This window comes from Ovis canadensis, chromosome 18, assembly GCF_042477335.2.
Source record: "Ovis canadensis isolate MfBH-ARS-UI-01 breed Bighorn chromosome 18, ARS-UI_OviCan_v2, whole genome shotgun sequence".
In the NCBI taxonomy this organism is placed as follows: domain Eukaryota; kingdom Metazoa; phylum Chordata; class Mammalia; order Artiodactyla; family Bovidae; genus Ovis; species Ovis canadensis.
Window position 1 is genome coordinate 37,169,962 of NC_091262.1, and position 21,654 is coordinate 37,191,615.

At 42.4% G+C, this 21,654-nt stretch overlaps 1 protein-coding gene across 3 annotated transcripts in view; it reads left to right on the forward strand.

The window, feature by feature from the left end:
• EFL1 (elongation factor like GTPase 1) overlaps nucleotides 1-21,654 on the forward strand; it is a 111,713-nt gene that overhangs the window by 24,519 nt on the left and 65,540 nt on the right. For all 3 annotated transcript variants that reach the window (XM_069558970.1, XM_069558972.1, XM_069558971.1), the window contains exons 12-15: nucleotides 2,691-2,790; nucleotides 8,314-8,465; nucleotides 8,713-8,879; nucleotides 12,713-12,851. In XM_069558970.1, coding sequence (XP_069415071.1) covers nucleotides 2,691-2,790; nucleotides 8,314-8,465; nucleotides 8,713-8,879; nucleotides 12,713-12,851 — 558 coding nt within the window. The remainder of the gene's footprint in view (nucleotides 1-2,690; nucleotides 2,791-8,313; nucleotides 8,466-8,712; nucleotides 8,880-12,712; nucleotides 12,852-21,654) is intronic.

A 21,654-nucleotide genomic window follows, 5' to 3' on the forward strand; every position in this document is an offset into this window, starting at 1 on the left:
TGACTCTCCTTTGTTAAATCTCTCAGCCAGTTCCCAGTCCTCCTGACTAGCTCTGTCACTACCATTTGACACAGTCAATCCCTCCTTCCTCCTTGAGACCCTTTCTTCTTTGACTTCTGGGCTTCCACCTGTTTCTCCTTGTCTCCCTGTCTCCCCGGCTGTTTATCCTACCCGCAACCCCCCAGTTTTTTTATTAAAACAGAAGAAAAATCAAACAGAAGTAAATAACATGTACAAGGGAGAGACCTGGGAAAACAGAATAACGTGCTAAAATATCTGAAACCCTCACCTTAAATACTGTCAGTGGGTTAGAACTTCAAAGGGGAGAAAGGCATTTGCCATGGAAAATGAAAAAGTGAAAGTCTGATTACAAAGAGTGTTTGCTGGACCACAGAGTGGGCTCCGATCGCTGGGCCCTGCCGATTTCCCCACCACGCCAGCCCCTTCTCTTTGCAGATATTTCTGGTGATAGTTATATTCCAGGAACAGGCCCTTTATCGCAGTTCATTAGACAACTAAGGGGACAGAAAAAAAACAACTTCCTAAGTTCTCTGCTCCTTAAAAACGATGAGCCTAAATTAACTCTCCGCTCAAGAAACCCCTTGTGGAGTGGCAAAGTGTGCTGTTCTGCAGTTCTGCCTTTAAACCTTCTTTGTGGAGTTTCACAGTCCAGAAGCCGAGTTGGTAGATTGTGTCTCATTAAGCCAGTCTCTTAGTCTTGACAGTTGGTTTAACTAGACATCTATAAATCCATTTCTGCAAGCAGTAATGCAGGTGGGCTCTCAAAGTTAGGCTTCTAAGGTGCAAGCAATCCGGTATTTCTAAGAGGCATTTCTGTGAAGACAAAAAGGTTCATGGTTGGAGCTAATTATAAACCAGCTTCTGAATCTAGGGAGCAGCCAGTGCAGATTTCTAGATGTTAGAGTCGAGTATCATTTGCAATTTGAAATGTCTTTGATGATGTCGTTCAGTGTTCAGGTAAACTTCCTGAGTGGCTTACACACCAGTGGGCCAGAATATTGCCCCCAAATGGACTATTGTGTGATGGTCTCTCTTAAATTTATCTCAAGTTGCAGAACTTCAAGAAAGGAGCAGCTTTGGTTCTCAGTGTTTCCACACCAAAAGTGGGAGGAAAAAATGGAAATGTTACTTTGGAGAGTTATAGCCTAATATTTGAGGAAACCAGAATTCAGGATCCAGCCCAGTTTATAGATAGTAAAACACAACCTCAAAGATGGTAACAGAACTAGAATCTAATATTCCCAAGTGTGTGTTACAGTTTCTGTTGAAACATAATTTTTTTCTCTCTAAAGTCACTCTCATTTCTACCCAAGATAGCCAAATTAAGACTCATTTGTTTGCAGAATAAGTTTAGTTTCATTAAACTTGGCCTGATTGTCTTTATAGGTTCAGCATGAATAGCAGCTCACCATGTAGGCTCTTTTAAATCTCTTTTGCTGGAACTTTTCATAACAATCTCCAGATTGAACTTCTAATAGCCTCTTGAGGCCAAGAAACCAAGCCACATCTTTGCTGTTGGAGCTGCCTGTTCAGTCTTGATCTCTTTCCCATTCTTCTCCATCCCCTTGACTTTTTAACTGTGGGATGCCCCAGGCAAGGCTTGGTATTTGGATCTCATCTGTTTTCTACCTGCAGTCACTCTCCTGCTCATCTTGTCCAGTCTCTAGGCTTCCCATGACAATGGTGTGCTCTTAATTTTCACATTGGTTTCATGCCCCTATTTCCAGTCCATCTTTAAATCCTGTTTACTCTTCCTTTGAAATATATCCAGAATTAACTACTTTCAACATTTCCATTTCTGCCTTCCTGGGGCAAGCAATGCTCTCTCACCTGGGTATTATAGTAGCCTTCCAGCTGGTATCCCTGAGTCTGTTCTTGATTGCCTGCAGCTAGGGTGAGCCTGTTAAAATCGGAGTCAAGGTATGTTGTTTTGTTCCTCAAAGCCTTTCAAAGTTTTCCCTGGCAAGACTTCTGATAGATACTTAATTCTTTCTTCCTTATTTTCTTATTTGAATTTTACTCTTGAATTCTTTATGTGTAAATTATTTTGATATAGGGTGATTTAAAAAAATTACTCACCAGTGGTGGGTTTTTTTTTTCCTTAACGAATTTTTTTTTTAATGTAAGTTAAGAAAAATGTCCATATGCTGATTAGGAAATTATGTTAAAATTTATAGATTTAGGGAAAATCAATATCTTATAGTATTGCATCTTAATCTTCATTTCTAAGGTTTTTTGGTTATCATGATATTTTTGTCTGTTTTATTTTCTAACTTTTCTGAAGGGTTGGAAAAACTACTATTATGTATTTTATTAATAAGCTACCTTGTTGACTATTGTCCTTTGGTAAAATTCCTCAATTCTATCCCTTCTCCACTGGAAGCAGTTATGAGGGCTTCTGGTGGGTAGTTAAGCCCATCTCCTACCTGGAGTTCCTCCAGCTCTTCTCCCACCCTGTCAGTTTTGCTTTTCTTTTCTCCTTTCTGCCAGTTCTCTCGCTCTCACTCTACTATTTTTCTAGCAATCTTATTTTTTTCTAAATAGAATTTTTCTTATAGTTGTAAAAGATGATAGGTTGCTTATGTATTTAGATGATGCCATGTTCTAAACTTCTTGTTTTCAGAAAGCCTGGATTATTAAAGTAACATTTTTCTTTCCTGTCTGTTTAGCTTTTATGAAATGTGGAAGTGAAGATACTGCTCCAGTTATTATCTTTGTTTCCAAAATGTTTGCAGTTGATGCTAAGGCTTTGCCTCAGAATAAGCCCAGGTAAGGATCATAGGGAAGCCAGGTAGGGCCAGGGAGATGGGGCGGGCTTGATGGGGTGCAAGGAGGGTGTGCGATGGGGAAGGTGCGGTTCTGTCCTCAGTCTGGAATTCATGTGGAGCAGCCCCTGTGGGAACGTAAATTTTACTGAGTACTTGATCTTTTTGTGATGCCTCTGGAGGAAACAGTTGTTGAAATCAGCTCTGGGACTGTTAATTCAAATTCATGTTAAAAAAAAAAAAGTTGTTTTTTTTTTTTTTTGCTGCATCAGGTCTTTTTTGCAGCATGCGGGCTTCTCTAGTTGCAGCAGACAGGCTGAGATGTGCCATGGCCTGTGGGATCTTAGTTCCCCAACTGGGGGTCAAACCCGTATCGCCTGCACTGGAAGGTGAACTCTCAACCACTGCACCAACAGAGAAGTCCCTGAGTTCGCATAAATTTGAACAAGAGTAGTTAGAGTAGTGGTAGCCTCGGTTAACAGTTGTTGAATGTCAGACAAGTTGTAATCTGAGCCTGTCTGTCTGCTTCACTAGAGTTTTTTGAACGTGTGAGTACCTCTGCGGATCTTTGTGTGTATTGTGTGCGTGTGGAGAGAGAGGGATGAAGTTCAGCCGTGGGAGACGGATCCTTTCTCAAGTTTCCGAAGTCTTAGAGAATCTCTTTTACATCATATGAACTGGTACGGGTCCTCCTCCCCCACTAGTGTAAGTGATTAGATCCCAGTCGTTCCTTGTGGGAATCGTGGCACTAGCCTCCTAGCTGGTTTCGCTGTCCCAGTGTCTAACTTGGCCAGTCCACTTGCCATTCTCCCTTCAGGATCTTGGTGTCTGGAGTGAAAAGATTGACTCTATCCAGGAGTTTGAAGGCTTCTCTTCTTTACTGTCCACATCTATTCTGGGAGCTTTCTAAACAATAATGGTAATAGCACTAATAATTGGCTCCAGTTTTTCAACCTTATAATATTCCTGCCTCACTGTTGATTATGCCGTTTAAATCTAACAGTAGTTCTGCAGTGCAGGTATTTACTGTTTCAATCTAACCTGGGGAAGTTAAGAGGCCTTAAAAAGATGAAGTAGTAATTGATTTTCTAGTAGTCATGGTTGGGTGTGAGAGTTGAACTATAAAGAAAGCTGAGTTCCAAAGAATTGATGCTTTTGAACTGTGATGTTGGAGAAAACTCTTGAGAGTCCCTTGGACGGCCAGGAGATCCAACCAGTCCATCCTAAAGGAAATCAGTCCTGAATATTCATTAGAAGGACTGATGCTGAAGCTGAAACTCCAATATTTTGGCCACCTGATGCGAAAAGCTGACTCATTTGAAAAGACCTTGACGCTGGGAAACATTGAAGGCAGGAGGAGGAGGGGACGACAGAGGATGAGATGGATGGATGGCATCACCGACTCAATGGGCATGGGTTTGGGTAAACTCAGGGAGTTGGTGATGGACAGGGAGGTCTGGCGTGCTGCAGTCCATGAGGTCACAAAGAGACGAACATGACAGGGTGACTGAACTGAACTGAGTGTACTCAAGGTCACATAGCTAGAAGGAGGCCAGAAGAGTATGTGAATCCACATTTGTCCAGCTGGACAGCCTACGGGTACCACTTCACCAGTGGGATCTGGCCTCCATCATCTATGCAGCTTGTTAATCTCCACTGCTACATCTCGACAACAGTCTTCTAGCCTGCCTGCCCTTTTTAGATTCTGGGGCCTTTGCTCTGACCATTCTCAACCACTGTTTTCTCTAGTAGTCTATCAGAAATTCTTACTGAATGCTTAAGTGCCTGTTGAGTAAGATCCTGCTAGGAGGTTTTCAGGCAGTTCCTGTCCCCCCGAATCCCTGTGTCTGCTGCTTTGGCTTCCTTCTTAAGAACCAGTTTCTTGTTGTAACAGGATGTGATGTTCAGGCAGAAACTACTCCTTGCTCCCTTAGTTGCCATCATCTCGGCTCTCTGGCGCTGTGGTCACTGGTAGCACCGGCTGCAGCCAGCTCTTCGGCCGTCTCTGTCTCTCCGCAGCCCACCCCTGCAAGCTGGCTCCACAGAGGCCAGGGCGTGGACATTGAGCTTGGACTCCTGAGAGCGGGTGGTTTTGTGTTGTTGCCTCTTTCCTTCCTTCTCCAGCCTCACCTCCCCAGTCTGCCCTTTGAGTCTCCAGTCCGCATTCTCACCTCTGGTCACCTTCACCTCTACTGTTGGTCACTGCCGTCCCCTCGGCACCATCACCAACAGTTAGCTCCGCTGCAGCCCCAGTAAGTCAGCACCCACAGACGTTCCTTGACTAGTAGAGCTCAGTTCTCTTGCAAGTGATTCCTGTTTATTCTCAGTAAATACTAGTTGACACAATGGGTTCTTCAAAACCACCTTGCTGCCTTCTCTTCTGTCTGCTTTGTTTGCCTGTCACCACCCCCAGCACTCACAGCAGTGCCTGACCCATAGCAAGTGTCAGCTGGGTGGGTGGATAGATAACGCTGATGGACAGCAAGACTCTACATTTGATATTAACTTCATGAATGTAAATGGTAATCTTGTTACGAGCTCTGACAAAATGAGGATTTATTACATGTGAACTGATATGCTTCTTTCTTAACCAAAGCTAAAATAAAACCACATTTACTTAATGTGATGATTTTACCATTTCTAATTCCTTCTGAATGGGGGGTGTAGCCACAGATGATGAGTATGGAATTAAGAGTCAGATCTGGGTCTGAATTAATGGCTCCTCTGTATATTGTCCATGTGACTCTGGGTCGAGTTGTGTAATTCTCCTAAGGCTCCAGTTCTTATTTGTAAAACAGGAGTAAGAATACCTGTGTCATATAGTTGTTTGGATAAGTATGTTTCAATAATACGTGCAGAGTGATTAACACATTGTCTGTGCCATAGTTATGAAAGTAGTTTATTTTCTTGGGCTCCAGAATCACTGCAGATGGTAACTGCGGCTATGAACTTAAAAGACACTCATTGGAAGAAAAGCTATGACCAACCTAGACAGCATATTAAAAGCAGAGATACTACTTTGCCGGCAAAGGCCTGTCTAGTCAAAGCTATGGTTTTTCCAATAGTCATGTATGGATATGAGAGTTGGACCATAAAGAAACCTGAGCACCAAGGAATTAATGCTTTTGAATCGTGGTGTTGGAGAAGACTCTTGAGAGTCCCTTGGATTGCAAGATCAAACCAGTCCATCCTAAAGGAAATCGGTCCTGAATATTTATTGGAAGGACTGATGTTGAAGCTGAAGCTCCAGTCCTTTGGCCACCTGATGTGAAGGGCTGACTCATTGGAAAAGACCCTGATGCTGGGAAAGACTGAAGGCAGAAGGAGAAGGGGACGACAGTGGATGAGATGGTTGAAGGGCATCACTGACTCAATGGACATGAGTTTGAGCAAACTCCAAGAGTTGGTGATGGACAGGGAGGCCTGGTGTGCTGCGGTCCTTGGGGTTGAAAAGAGTCAGACAGGACTCAGTGACTGAACTCAACTGAACTGATAAGCCCATTGGAAGAGACCATTTCTCTCTGCACTAACCAGTGCGTCGGTTTTTTGTTTGTTTTTTAACCTCTTTCTTTATAGTGATAGTAAGGTATTCCATGTTTATATATTTTTTAAAATTTTTAATGAAGGATAATTGCTTTACAGAATTTTGTGGTTTTCTGTCATATATCAATAAGAATCAGCCATAGGTTAATTCATACTTTTCAGATACTCTTATAAAAAGTCTAGAAGCAAGATAAGTTACGTAAGGGTTGATTGACAGGGCAGGTGGAGTGTGTAGCCTGAAGAAGAGAAGGGCGAGGGGAAGCGCATGAGGGCAGATGATTGAAAGGCGAGGAGAGGGGAGTATGTTTGTTGGGTGTTGCTCGAGAAGACAGAACAAGAGCCTAGAAATTCCATCCTGTGTGTGAACGACCTTTAACACTGAGAGCTTCCAGTGGAGAGGAGCTAATGCCAGCCGATGTGACTTCCCGACAGCCCTGAGCAAGCCATCCTCAAAGGTCGCTCCCTTTTCATTTTTGTATCTGATGGCACAGCCCTGCCGCTTACATTGGGGTGGGTCTGACTAGAAGGGGCTGACTTCTAGAACCAAATTCATCCATTTCAAAGGGCAGGTGCTAAGGGAATAGAAGTGGTGTCCAGTCCTGGGGGGAGGTCTTGTCGAGCAGGTGGGTGTCTGAAGAGGACAGCAGTGGACAGCTGGTGCCTTACATGTGCGGCAGCCCACATGATGTAGGAAGGGGATTGGAGCACCTGACGTTAGGACCTCCAGGAGCATGTGGCATGTAGCGTGCATGGGACCAGTACACTCTCAGTATGGCATCTGAGTGGCTTCCAGGAGAGAGAAGGGGAAGGGGAATGGCAGGATGGGAGATGATGTCATCAGCCATAGATGGAGGCGTGAAGCAAGAGTCATAGTACCAAAGTTGGGGGGCAGTTGAGGAGGTGGGCACCACGTGACAGGATCAAGCAGGCCCCACCCCCCAGGCGAGCCTCCAGCAAACACACAGACGTGCGCTCACACCTTTCCTCTGGTGGAACTCGGGTCTAACACCGTGACTGGTCACCGTTGGCCCTTATGTCCAGCTTGAATTGCCAGCATTCAGCCTGGCCCTTCCTCTTGGACCCTAGTCCTCCATGGAGGTGTATTTTCCTACTTTCATGGAGAAAAGCTCGGTTTCTTACTGAGGTCATCTGCTTCTCTCTCTGTTAGAGTGTTCTGAGCGGTGGTATCTGTTACTGATTCCCTTTCTTTTCCAGCCATTTGCCCTACAGAGGAGGAGCATGGGTGCCTGAGAAAGGTTCCATGCTGTTGTGTGTGACGCGGGCTCTTGCATGTCGTTTCATAAGCTCACAGTAGTTGGGGACCCAGCTTTCCCAGTGGAAGAGGGAATGGCAACCCACTCCAGTATTCTTGGCTCGGAAATCCATGGATAGAGGAGTCTGGCAGGCTACAGTCCATGGGGTCATGAAGAGTCCGACCTACTGAGTGACTGAGCAGCAGCAGCGGTGTTCCCAGAGAAAGTATGGTAGGCCTTCTCTTTTCTTGCTGCAGTGAAAGCGAGAACTCGGAGAAAGTTTCCACCAGGAAGGGACTGGGGACCCACCACCGTCTTCTCCAGACACGTTGCTGTTCAGTCACTAAGTTGTGTCCAACTCTTGACAACCCTGTGGACTGCAGCACGCCAGGCTTCTCTGTCCTTCGCTGTCTCCTGGAGTTTGCTCAAACTCAATGTCCTTTGAGTCAGTGATGCCACCCAACCGTCTTATCCTCTGTCATCCCCTTCTCTTCCAGCCCTCAATCTTTCCCAGCATCAGGGTCTTTTCCAGCGAGTTGGCTGTTTGCATCAGGTGGCCAGAATACTGGAGCTACAGCATCAGTCCTTCCAGTGAATATTCAGGGTTGATCTCCTTTAAGATTGACTGGTTTGATCTCCTTCTGTCCATGTTAATACTAGCTGTTTCTTGGCTGGAACAGACTGAGATCTTTGCTGTGGCCATGTGTTAACATGTCTGTGGTGTCCTGTAGACCTCTCACACAGGAGGAGATTGCTGAGAGGCGAGAGCGTGCAAGACGAAGGCATGCGGAAAAGTTGGCAGCGGTGCAGGGCCAGGCACCCGTGGAGCCCACCCAAGATGCAGGTGCCCTTGAAATGAGTCCACAGGGAGAAGAGCCAAAAGGTACAGCTTTTCTCAGTAATTTCCCCATCCTCGGTGATACGGATGGGGTTTTTGCCAAACTTGAAACACTTGTCCTTCTGCTCTGGGGCTTTTAGCTTTGAAGGTAGCTTTCATCAATAAACTTCTATCCTGGTGTTTCCTTGCTCAGTCTCAGCTAACAGTAGTGTCTTCCTTGGCCCCTCTCTTTCTCAGCAGCTCCTGGATGCAGAGAGCATTTGGGCATTCATGGTGCTTCTGTTTCTGGCAGGTGATGAGCAGGGGGTGGAAAATGAGACCCCCAAACCCGTGCCCCCAGAAGGAAGCGAGCAGGAGTCTTTTATCGCCTTCGCTCGAGTGTTCAGTGGTGTGGCGCGAAGAGGAAAGAGAATTTTTGTCCTGGGACCCAAATACAGTCCTCTTGAGTTTTTGCAGCAGGTAAGAACAGGAAGGAAAACATTTGTATGTTGTTTCATGGTTCTGCATTCTTGTTAGATTCGTGATTACCTTATTGGTAGATGGGTTTGATCTAATAGCATTTAGGAAATTAGGCTAGTACAAGAATCAGGTTTTCAAACCTTATTTAGTTAATTTATAAGGCTTTTCTAGAAATTCAAGGCTAGAGGAAAGAACTGAGAAGAACAGATGTCATGGTGGTTCCAGGACGATGCCAGGTGTCTGAGACATAAAGATCCAAAACCCAGGTGGCATGAGCCAAAGGCATGGGCGGTGAGCAGGTGATAGGCAGTGGTTTCTTGGCAGGCAGATCCAAGACATTGATCAGGAGGGTCTGACAGTCGGTGAACAGCCAGCATCTAAGTATGTTTGAACCAAAGGGGAAATAAACCACAAGCTAGAGCCGTCTAAGAAGGTACATATGTGGTAATCAGATGATAAAGGTCAGAGGATGAATGCCAGAGGTCCAGGGAGCCAGGCAGCATCAGTGAGGTGCTATGAGCGGGGGCTTCTAAGATGCTCGTGCTCCTCTGGGCGCAGGTAAGCCAGGGCCGCTGCTGTGCTTGGCTGTGATGAGAGGCAGAGGTGGTGGCAGAAGAAAGGCTGCGCCATCGACTCCTCCTGCCTTGAGTGCTTATTCTATCAGTGTGAGCAGCAGGTGAATCCTTGGACTTGTTGCCATGCCGAGTGGTGACTGCGCAGTTTGTGCTAGTCTGTGACATGTTCAGATTTAGCAAGGAGGAGTACAGCAGTTGGTGTGTTTGGAGTTACTTTTTAGGGGAGGGTAAAAGTGTTGTAAAAGGGGTATAAAAATCTACTTGTGATCTTCTTACCATCGTGGTTACCATCTATCCATAAATGTATTAGGTATAGTTTTCCATTTATTTAGGTCATTTAAACTGTTACCATTTTCTCCATAAAAATCTTTAATAACTTTGAGATTCCCTGGAGAAGGAAATGGCAATGCACTCCAGTACTCTTGCCTGGAAAATTCCATGGACTGAGGAGCCTGGTAAGTTACAGTCCATGGGATCGCAAAGAGTCAGACACGACTGAGCAACTTCACTTTCACTTTCACCAGGTCACAGCAGAATTTATATTAGCGATAAAGTTTATCAGTTCAGTTCAGTCGCTCAGTCAAGTCCTACTCTTTGTGACCCGATTGCACGCCAGGCCTCCCTGTCCATCACCAAATCCCAGAGTTCACCCAAACTCATGTCCATCGAGTCGGTGATGCCATCCAGCCATCTCATCCTCTGTCATCCCCTTCTCCTCCTGCCTCTAATCCCTCCCAGACTCAGAGTCTTTTCCAACGAGTCAACTCTTCACATGAGGTGGCCAAATTATTGGAGTTTCAGCTTCAATATCATTCCTTCCAAAGAACACCCAGGACTGATCTCCTTTAGAATGGAGTGGTTGGATCTCCTTGCAGTCCAAGGGACTCTCAAGAGTCTTCTCCAACACCACAGTTCAAAAGCATCAAACTTCGGCGCTCAGCTTTCTTCACAGTCCAACTCTCACATCCATACATGACTACAGGAAAAACCATAGCCTTGACTAAATGGACCTTAGTCGGCAAAGTAATGTCTCTGCTTTCTAATATGCTCTCTAGGTTAGTCATAACTTTCCTTCCCAGGAGTAAGCGTCTTTTAATTTCATGGCTGCAATCACCATCTGCACTGATTTTGGAGCACCAAAAAATAAAATCTGATACTGTTTCCACTGTTTCCCCATCTATTTCCCATGAAGTGATGGGACCAGATGCCATGATCTTCGTTTTCTGAATGTTGAGCTTTAAGCCAACTTTTTCACTCTTGTCTTTGACTTTCATCAAGAGACTTTTTAGTTCCTCTTCACTTTCTGCCATAAGGGTGGTGTCATCTGCATATCTGAAGTTACTCATATTTCTCCCAGCAATCTTGATTTCCAGCTTATGCTTCTTCCAGCCCAGCGTTTCTCATGATGTACTCTGCAAATAAGTTAAACAAGCAGGGTGACAATATACAGCCTTGACGGACTCCTTTTCCTATTGGGAACCAGTCTGTTGTTCTATGTCCAGTTCTAACTGCTGCTTCCTGACCTGCATATAGATTTCTCAAGAGGCAGGTCAGGTGGTCTGGTATTCCCATCTCTTTCAGAATTTTCCACAGTTTATTGTGATCCACACAGTCAAAGGCTTTGGCATAGCCAATAAAGCAGAAATAGATGTTTTTCTGGAACTGTCTTGCTTTTTCAATAATCCAGCAGATGTTGGCAATTTGATCTCTGGTTCCTCTGCCTTTTCTAAAACCAGCTTGAACATCTGCAGGTTCACAGTTCACGTATTGCTGAAGCCTGGCTTGGAGAATTTTGAGCATTACTTTACTAGCGTGTGAGATGAGTGCAATTGTGCGGTAGTTTGAGCATTCTTTGGCATTGCCTTTCTTTTGAATGAAAACTGACCTATTCCAGTCCTGTGACCACTGCTGAGTTTTCCAGATTTGCTGGTATATTGAGTGCAGCACTTTCACAACAGCATCTTTTAGGATTTGAAATAGCTCAACTGGAATTCCATCACCTCCACTAGCTTTGTTTGTAGTGATGCTTTCTAAGGCCCACTTGACTTCACATTCCAGGATGTCTGGCTCTAGGTGAGTGATCACACCATCGTGATTATCTGGGTCATGAAGCTCTTTTTTATACAGTTCTTCTGTGTATTCTTGCCACCTCTTCTTAATGTCTTCTGCTTCTGTTAGGTCCATACCATTTCTGTCCTTTATCGAACCCATCTTCGCATGAAATGTTCCCTTGGTATCTCTAATTTTCTTGAAGAGATCTCTAGTCTTCCCCTTTTTGTTGTTTTCCTCTATTTCTTTGCACTGATCACTGAGGAAGGCTTTCTTATCTCTTCTTGCTATTCTTTGGAACTCTGCATTCAGATGCGTATATCTTTCCTTTTCTCCTTTGCTTTTCGCTTCTCTTCTTTTCACAGCTATTTGTAAGGCCTCCCCAGACAGCCATTTTGCTTTTTTGCATTTCTTTTCCATGGAGATGGTCTTGATCCCTGTCTCCTGTACAAGATCACGGACCTCATTCCATAGTTCATCAGGCACTCTATCTATCAGATCTAGGCCCTTAAATCTGTTTCTCACTTCCACTGTATAATCATAAGGGATTTGATTTAGGTCATACCTGAGTGGTCTAGTGGTTTTCCCTACTTTGTTCAATTTAAGTCTGAATTTGGCAATAAGGAGTTCATGATCTGAGCCACAGTCAGCTCCCCGTCTTGTTTTTGCTGACTGTATAGAGCTTCTCCATCTTTGGCTGCAAAGAATATAATCAGTCTGATTTCGGTGTTGACCGTCTGGTGAAGTCCATGTGTAGAATATTCTCTTGTGTTGTTGGAAGAGGGTGTTTGCTATGACCAGTGTGTTCTCTTGGCAAAACTCTATTAGCCTTTGTGTTGCTTCATTCCGTACTCCAAGGTCAAATTTGCCTGTTACCCCAGGTGTTTCTTGATTTCCTACTTTTGCATTCCAGTTCCCTATAGTGAAAAGGACATCTTTTTTGGGTGTTAGAGATAAATCATAAACTTGATGTGTAATTCTTGACAGGCTTTATGTATATAAGAAGTGTCTCTAGTTCAGAATTTACTCATAAACTGAGACTTATTTTTATATCACACCATTTCAGATCTGAATGTTTTGGGTTTACATGAAATGTGACTACACTATATCTTACTTATCAATCAAAGTAACTTTGTAGGTATTAACCCAAACCTGTTTTCCTTTGATGTCTCCTAACTTAGCTTCTGTTTTTTTTTCTTTTTTGCCCAGGTGCCATTAGGCTTCTCAGCTCCACTGGAGGACCTTCCTCCGGTCCCCCACATGGCATGCTGTACGTTGCAACACCTGTACCTTCTGATGGGAAGGGAGCTGGAAGACCTCGAGGAGGTGCCTCCAGGAAACGTGCTCGGTAGGGTGGTGCTGTGTGTCACATCTGTGCTCCGTTCCGAGACGTAGCCTGACATGTCACCCAAACCACGTGAGATCTCTGAGGGAAATGACTTGGATCTCATTCTCGTCTCTTTTTTTGATTATTTATTTGGGGTCGTGTCCTTTGGTTTTTACTTAGTGCCTTTCGATAATTAGCATGTACAGTAGTGCTGTGCTATGCTTAGTCGCTCAGTCACGTCCAACTCTTTGTAACTCCCTGGACTGGAGCCCACCTGGCTTCTCTAGCCATGGGGATTCTCTAGCCAAGGGTACTGGAGTGGGTTGCCATACCTTCGTCCAGGGGTTCTTCCTAACCCAGGGATGGAACACAGGTCTCTCGCATTGCAGGAGGATTCTTTACTTTGTAAGCCAGCAGGGAAGCCCAAGAATACTGGAGTATGCAGCCTGTCCCTTCTGCAGGGTGTCCTCCCAACTCAGGACTTGAACTGAGGTCTCCTGCATTGTAGGCAGATTTTTTTACCAACTGAGCTACCAGGGAAGCCCATAAAGTAACTGCTTAAGAAATCAGTGAATAAGCTGAGGTTCCATTCATTTGGGGATGAGAAAGAATTTCTGCTCATAGTAAAGTCAGTTCAGATGAATAAGACACTTCTGGTTCTAAAGTATCAGAAACTATTTTGATAAAAGGGTCTGTCTTCTTCCAGGATTTTTTAATCCATTGAATGTTGTTTTATATTATAAATTCATAAATACTGTTCCTCATCTCCATAATGTTCATTACTTCTTTGCAGACTTCACTTTTAAAGGTCCTCAGTACGAACTTGAATCAGATGAAGGAATTTTCCTTGGATCATCATAGTCACTCTGAGTGTGATATGGAATGCTGGGTCCCATTCTGAACCCTTGGAGTACTTGTCAGGTGTTTAGCTATTTATGGGGGGACTTCTTGGACTCCAGCTTCTTTTCATGTTGTAGAGAAATGGTCTAGACTACTGGTCTGGAGCTGCTGGATTTTGTCCACTTTAGTCCAAGAAATTTGTGTGTTGATGCTCCCTTGCAGAAATATGTAATTAAAAACTTTTTTTTCATTGCTTTTTTCGGGGGCATGAATTTCTAGCCTCTCCTCAGTGTTACCCATTCCTTTCACCCCCTTTGGAAAATGCTGTTGAACCCTAACAATTGACATGACTTATGAGCTTCCATAACCAGCAGACATTTTTTATCAGGAAGGACATGGGAAGGTGAATAGAAAGCACTCTGTTTTTGTTTATAAGCCTTCCTCCTGATTCCTGTATTCCTCACACTCAGTTACTTTTGTTTCTGAAATGGAAGGTGAAGTGGAAGATCTCTAACACAACGTTCAAGTGAAAAGAGAAGTTCTGAAGAAGGGTTCAGTGCGTGGTTTCTGTCGTATCCCCTCCAGTGAAGGGTCGTTGCTTGTGCTCTCTCCCCAGCAAAGGTTAGGAACATGACGTGCAGTAGTTCTGGTTTCCTTCTGTCTGTTTCTAGATTGCCATGTGCTGCTCAGCCCTGAGGCCAGCTGTGTTATGAGCAGGGAGACCATCTCTCTCTCTCATCTGCCTCCTAAGGCAGCCGTAACCCTGCTATCTGCAGGAGACCTACCACAGATTAAAGCTTTCTTCATCTTGGGGAAGAGAGAAATACCTCACTGTCTTGTACTGATCTTTTGAAGTTATTTGGGAGCAGTGGTAGGAGCTAGGGTGTTGGTAAAGGTGCCTGTTGGTTAAACATTTGTTTACCAAATTCAGTTGTTAAAAAAATAAGATGGACACACAACTTTGGGATAAAGTGAATTAAACAGAAAAGTGAGATATATTTTGTAGAAGCATTCAGTTCAGTTCAGTCGCTCAGTTGTGTCCGACTCTTTGCAACCCCATGAATCACAGCACGCCAGGCCTCCCTGTCCATCACCAACTCCCGGAGTTCACTCAGACTCACGTCCATCAAGTCAGTGATGCCATCCAGCCATTTCATCCTCTGTCATCCCCTTCTGCTCCTGCCCCCAATCCCTCCCAGCATCAAAGTCTTTTCCAGTGAGTCAACTCTTCACATGAGGTGGCCAGAGTACTGGAGTTTCAGCTTCAGCATCATTCCCTCCAAAGAAATCCCAGGGCTGATCTCCTTCAGAATGGACTGGTTGGATCTCCTTGCAATCCAAGGGACTCTCAAGAGTCTTCTCTAACACCACACTTCAAAAGCATCAATTCTTCAGCGCTCAGCTTTCTTCACAGTCCAACTCTCACATCCATACATGACCACTGGAAAAACCATAGCCTTGACTAGATGGACCTTTGTTGGCAAAGTAACGTCTCTGCTTTTGAATATGCTCTCTAGGTTGGTCATAACTTTCCTTCCAAGGAGTAAGCGTCTTCTAATTTCATGGCTGCAGTCACCATCTGCAGTGATTCATTAGGATTGTGTCTAACTGCCAGTGATCAAAAAACCAACTGCATAGTGTTCAGTTTCCCTCAGTGGGAAGATCAGGGTAGAGGATAGACAGTTAAGGACTGATGCCGTGGCTGTCTTATGTCATCGAGGAGCAGGTTCCCTCTCTTCACCTGTTTGCAGTCCTTAGCCTGGGGCTTTGTCCCCATGGAACCAAGGTGGCATCTGCATCGACATTCCTTGCAGGAAGACGGCACACGGGCCAAAGGCCTTCTCACAGCACTGATGTTTCATTTATTTTTGTGGTCATTAGTTTATTTATTTTGGATGATTTGGTTGATGTTACTTTAAAACCCTTTGGCAGTGACTACCCCATATATGGTCTATTAGATATCTAAAATATCTCTTACAAAGAAGTGCTCATAAATAGAGGCTTTATACATCTCTCGTAAATATCAGTTCTCATGTGTGTTCTGATTATTCCATTATGCCAGGTTTTACCTCTCTCAGTAGGCAATTAGAAACTAAGATATGTTTAGGATGAAAAGGTCTGGTTTGCTCTGTGGAGTGATGAGGAAGTTCAGCGGTTTGGATGTGGGAAGTGTGGGCAGGTGTGAAGCGGAGCTGGTGTTCAGCCAGCACACACTGGTGCCAGTCTTAACATATGGAAACACCACAACCTGAGGTTGGAATTAGCAGGCACTGCTCCCTGACCCCCACTGCCTGGCACCTTTTTCCCCCCTGGACTTCCCCATAATCCAGGGCTAACAGGTTAAGTTTGGCACATCTGGGGTCCCTGTTGAGCAAGCGCTGGTGTTTTTATTTGGGAAGAAATGCCCTGTTAGTGACCAATGTAGTATATATCCTCGCTTCTTTGTGATTTTGTCATGTGGTCATCCCTAGCTGCAGTGAAAGCCAAAGGTTGAGTCTCTTACAGTTTCTACAAGTAAGGCAGGGAATATGGGATGGTGATGGTTTTTGAAGAGCCTGTCCACACTCTCAACCACATTTCCTCCACATTTGCCTAGTGTTGCCTGAAGCCCTTTCGTTACGGTTCTGTTTCTCTACATTAGGGAGGAAGATAGTCTGCCAGAGTGGTTATAAATGCAACATTGAAGGGTTTGGAATCCAACCAGCCACTTCAGCTTACCTTCTAAATTGAAGCATACAGAAATTGTTTTCTGTTAACCTAGATCTCTTTGAGCCCTGTGCTTCACTGTAAAGCACAAGTATACCAAAATTCTGCTCATAGTTCTGCCACTAAGTAATATATAGCCTCAGGCCAGTTGTATAAGCTTTCTGGTCCCCAGCTCTCCAAAATAATCTGGACTAGAGTAATTTTTACTAACAATCTTATTGTAAAAATAGAACAGCTACTTTAATTTTTTTTCTAATACTGTTACAGACTTTCAGAGCTTCTTTTATTATATTTATCATATAAACTTTAAGGCTAGAACATTAAACAGCATTGTATGGATACATTTTATTACTGTACTCTAAAATATAAACAAAATCCTATGTACATCATGTTTGTAAGATACAAACTAATGTAAAAATAAAATACAAACAAAATTCAAGTTTATCATTGCCATTATATTATGGCAGGTTGACATTTCAGTGAGGATAGAGTGAGATAAAAATGCTTAGTACTTTTGTCATAAAAATTGTCCCTGGATTATGTCAGTATACCACTGATTGAAAAAAGTCCTAGACTAGATCATCTCCAAGGTCCCCTCTAGCTTTAACTTTTCAGGCTTGTGTTTTTTAAAGAAAAATCTTAGGTCAGTTATTAGGACAGTTCTCTTCCTAGTATTCATTAGAGGAACAGTACATTTTTGATATGGTTACTAGGTTGGGTTGAGAACCCATTTCAGTGGCTCCATCAAAACATCTTGAACTAGTTACCAGTTTGTAAGGCAAATTTCACTTGTTCGTTGATTTAAACCAGGAGTATATGTAGCAGTACTAGCAGTTTCATAAGCCGGGTGTTTAATACAACCTTTCAGAGTGGGGAGTACGTTTAAGGCCCGACAGGGGTGTGCTAAGAGGTGAGAAGCAAGCAGAACAAGAGAAAGCTGATTGCCAGCAAGGGTAATAAATGCTGGGGTTCTGGCTGTGGTTTCTAGAGTGAGCTGACTGAGACCAGGTATGCCGGCATAGTTGTTGTTAACTGAAAAGTTTTCCTGTCATAGGGGATGAGCAGGGAGGGGAGGGGGCAGGGGGAGAGTGGGATGGGGTGGGGTGTGAATGAGGAGAATAAACTGAATGGCCGAATATGGTTGTATTAGTCTACATGTTCTAGTTATCTGTTACTGCAAAACAAACGACCCAAAGCCTTGTGGCTTAAAACAAAGGCAGTCTTAAATTTTTCATGAATCTGCTATTCAGGCAGGTTTGGTGGGACGCTTGTTTCCATGCCACACGGTGTCTGTTGAAGTGCTCAAAGCCTGGGCGCTGAATCCTGTGAAGGTGCTTTTCACTCCCGTGTCTGCTGACTGATGCTATCTGTTGGCTGGGACCTTGTGTGGATGTGCCACTAGGGCTGGAACGTGTGACCTTGGCACATGACTACTTGGCTTCCTTGCAGCACACTGATAGGGTTCTGCAGCTGAGCATCCCAGGAGGAAACTGCATCAGCCTCTGTGGCCTAGCCCGTAACGCCTTCAGCCTCATTTTTGCCACATTTTCTTCATCAAGAGGTAAGAGTCACTAAGCCTGGCCCAGACTCACAGGGAGGGAACTAGCTCCCCTTAAATGGGAGATACCTCAGAGAATTCGAGGACATGTTTTAAGATGACCACACCATGGATCAAAGGTGGTTTCTTCTTTCTTTTTACATTGTAGCAGGCCTGTGGCTGGACACATACTACAAACGGAGACTTTGTTTATAGTGATCAGGCATGCCTGTTAACTTCATCTTTTTTATTCTTGTTAACTTAGGGAAAAAGGTACAGTTCTTATTTTAATAAGAAAATCGTAGAGTGATAAGACTGATACCCATATGCTTTTCATCCAAAATGATACCAAGTCAGATTTATCAGCTGCAGATGAAAATTTTTGTTGGAGAAGGAAATGAAAACATTATATGGCATTCTTGAGCAAGTCAGTGTTTAGAGTCAAAGTCTAAAGTAAAGTTCTTTTACTGGCACTTGAAAAATGCAGATTTCACATTTGAACTCAGCTATAACTCACTTGGAATACTTGGAGCCGTCTGATAAGTGTGGTTAGATTTTATGGTCTGGAAATAGTCAGTTGAAAGTTGAAAATCATTTAACTCCAACCTGATGTTTGAAAAGTTGGTGGAGATGGGACCGCAGAGACCTTACCAGGTTGAACACACAATAGTCTTTTGTTCAGTTCTCTGCTGAGAGTATCTCTAAAAATAAATGTTTGCTCCAGGCTCCTATTAAAATGTGAGGGGAAATTGAATTAGGATTCCAAATCTTTAGCTTTCTCTCGTACACTTTTAGATCTCTTCCATATGGTTAACTCTTTAACATTTCCGGGGCATATTCCAAGAGGAAACATGATAGTTCTCTTTTTTCAACATAAAGAAAATAAATATTAATTAGCCTTTTTCTGAAATGGTTTTAGTTTTGCCATGGTTGTTTGCTGGGTTGGTAGGAAGTCAGTGTGCATTGAATGGGGAGAGAGTATTTGTATCCTTACTCATGTGGAGTGACTGAAGAGTCAGAAACCTTTGAAGAGTTTACTAGCAGATTTGATTTGATTGTTTCAAGGGAAAGCTCAACATTTTGTGACTCTTAAGCCTTTGTAGTACTTTTGTAATACTTTAAATTCACTTACTAGTGGATTTCTTTTAAATATACTTATCAGCATTTCCACTTGGAAAGAATAACCAGGAGCCTTACTATTCATTTCTTAGTATTAATAGTTTCAGCTGATTTTTAATAACTTTTGTTTTATAGATAATTTATTCTCTGATTTTATAATAATTGCCTTATTTCTTTTTATTTTTATATTGCCTGTAAAGGTATGATAAAATAGTTATCGCTGCTCATCTGTCTTGTTCCTCCTGACTTTAATGGAAATATTCTTAGTATGTTAGTTACAGGTTTGCTGATGCCCAAAGATTTGTATTTTTTAATCATGCTGGGAAAGTTCTGAGATTTTTGAAAATCAGGAATAAATACTTAAATCTTACTGATACATTCTCAGCATCTGAAGACAGGGTTATAGAGCTTTTCTCCTAGCTATAATTGATGTCATGAATTATATTTAGTTATTTCCTGATTATTAGGATGTCTTATATTTCTGGAAGAAAATAATACTTGAGCATTGCATATTTTCTTCATACACTGTTATATTCAATTTCCCAGTATTTCATACAGACTTTTCTTGTATGATTAATAAAATTACCATTCTTTTCTTTGTGTCATGGTGATTGCAAAATGGGAAACTTCCATCTTTTCTACCCTCTACTAGACTGTTCGGTTGTTAGCCATTTGCCATATGCCATTAAAGATTAGAATCAGATAACATTAAGAAAACTTACTTCATCAAATGCACCAGTCACATTTCAAGAACTCAGTAACCACATGTTACTAATGGCTACCATTTTGGACAGTGTCATTCTGGAGAAATTTCTATAGAATATGATAATCATCTTTAAAAGTTTTCAGCATAATGTGGGTCACAGTAGAGATCTATTTGAGAAGTCAGAGAAGCCAAATAAGAATTCTCTCTTACATGGGGATAGCCACCAGTCTTTTTTAAAGTCTCTACATGTGTATACTTAGGTTTTAAATTGTGATGAAAATGTAGTCACACAAAATTTACCTGCTATGATTTTTAAGTGTAAACTGGGAATTTGTTGTTGTGCTGCAGAGTGAAAGAGCTTAGTTTCCTGGTGAGGGATCGGATCTGTGCCCCCAGCAGAGGAAGTGCACATTCTTAACCACTGGGCCACAAGGGGAATCCCTGTAGTATACTTTTAATACAAAAAAATCATACATTCTGTACAGTTTTATAGCCTGTTTAGTTTTCTCTCTGAGATAATCTCTTCTCAGAACATTTATAGCTTTTTCCCTTTTGTTTCAGTGCGGTTTCTGTAACTCTTAGAACAATGTTGAAGAGTAGTGTGAGAACAGTGTCTTATTTCTTTTAAGGTAGAGGAATTCCTGTAAACAGTGTTTCCGTCAGATTGGATTTGGTTAGTCTATATGATGAAAATAAAGTATCTTCTTGTTTCTGCTTACTAGATTAATTTTTTAAATGTGGGTTGATGTTGAGATTTATCAAGCGGTATTTTCCACATCTTTCAGGTGATATTTCTCTGTTTTGATCCACTTACATTGTGAATTACTTCAATATGTTTTCTAATATAAAACCAGCTTTATATTCCTGGGATAAACTATTTGATGAGTATATTTCAATATGTTAATAGAACAGTGAATTCAATTTTTTGGTAGTTTTTTCTGTAAAATGTTTATAGTATTTGTAAGTTTGCCCAGTCTATAGTTTTTTGAATATTTTATATTTGTGTAGTTTAAATATCAGCTTTATACTAAGCTATATTCAGGAATAACAAATTAGGGGATATTTTCATTGTTTCTGTTTGCAGAATAGTTTTATCAACACAAGAATTTTTTGGCTCTTAAGTTTGATTAAACCTCAAGAAAGCAGCTTATACCTGCATCAGCACAGATTCGATCCCTCACCAGGAAACTAAGATCCTGCATTCTGTGCGGCACAGCAAAAAAACAAAAACAAAAAATTACCAGTTTACATTTAAAAGAAATTTATACCTGGTTGGTTGCCAGGTTGTGATTCTATAATGTTATCAATTGTTACTGTCTCTTTCTTTTTTATTTAGAAGAGTTGGCTCATCTTTTTTCTTTTTTTTTTCCAAGTGAAAGTATTCATAGCCTGAATCTTACTGATAACTTTGGCTAGATTTCTTTAGTTTTAATATGCAGCATTTTTATTCTTATTACATTTTTACATGTCCTCTAGTTCAGCACTTTGCAACCCGCGTACTGCAGTTGCGCTTAACAAATGTGACAAGCTGTTGCTCCTTTTAGCCTCGAGGCAGCTGAGGTTATGGGATGGCTGGAGCCCTCTTGTCTGTTACCTCGGATGGAATTGTTACCATATGGTTTAGTGAAATGCTCATTTTCAGATGTGTCTGTTGAATCCACATTTTTACTCACTGGAGTAACTGGCTAAAACTGCATAACATCTTTTGAATAAGTTGATGAATACAACTCCATAACCTAGAAATTGACTGTTAATTAGCCTGCTGCCACTCTCGACATTATATGAGAACAAACGAGTATGTGAAGGGTATCCATCTCCAAATACTATATTTCTCTTTTACTCTTACATGGTAGTTATAGAGACTAGCTTGCCAGAGGAAATAAAGGAACAGATAATTGAAATGATTTTTGCTGAAA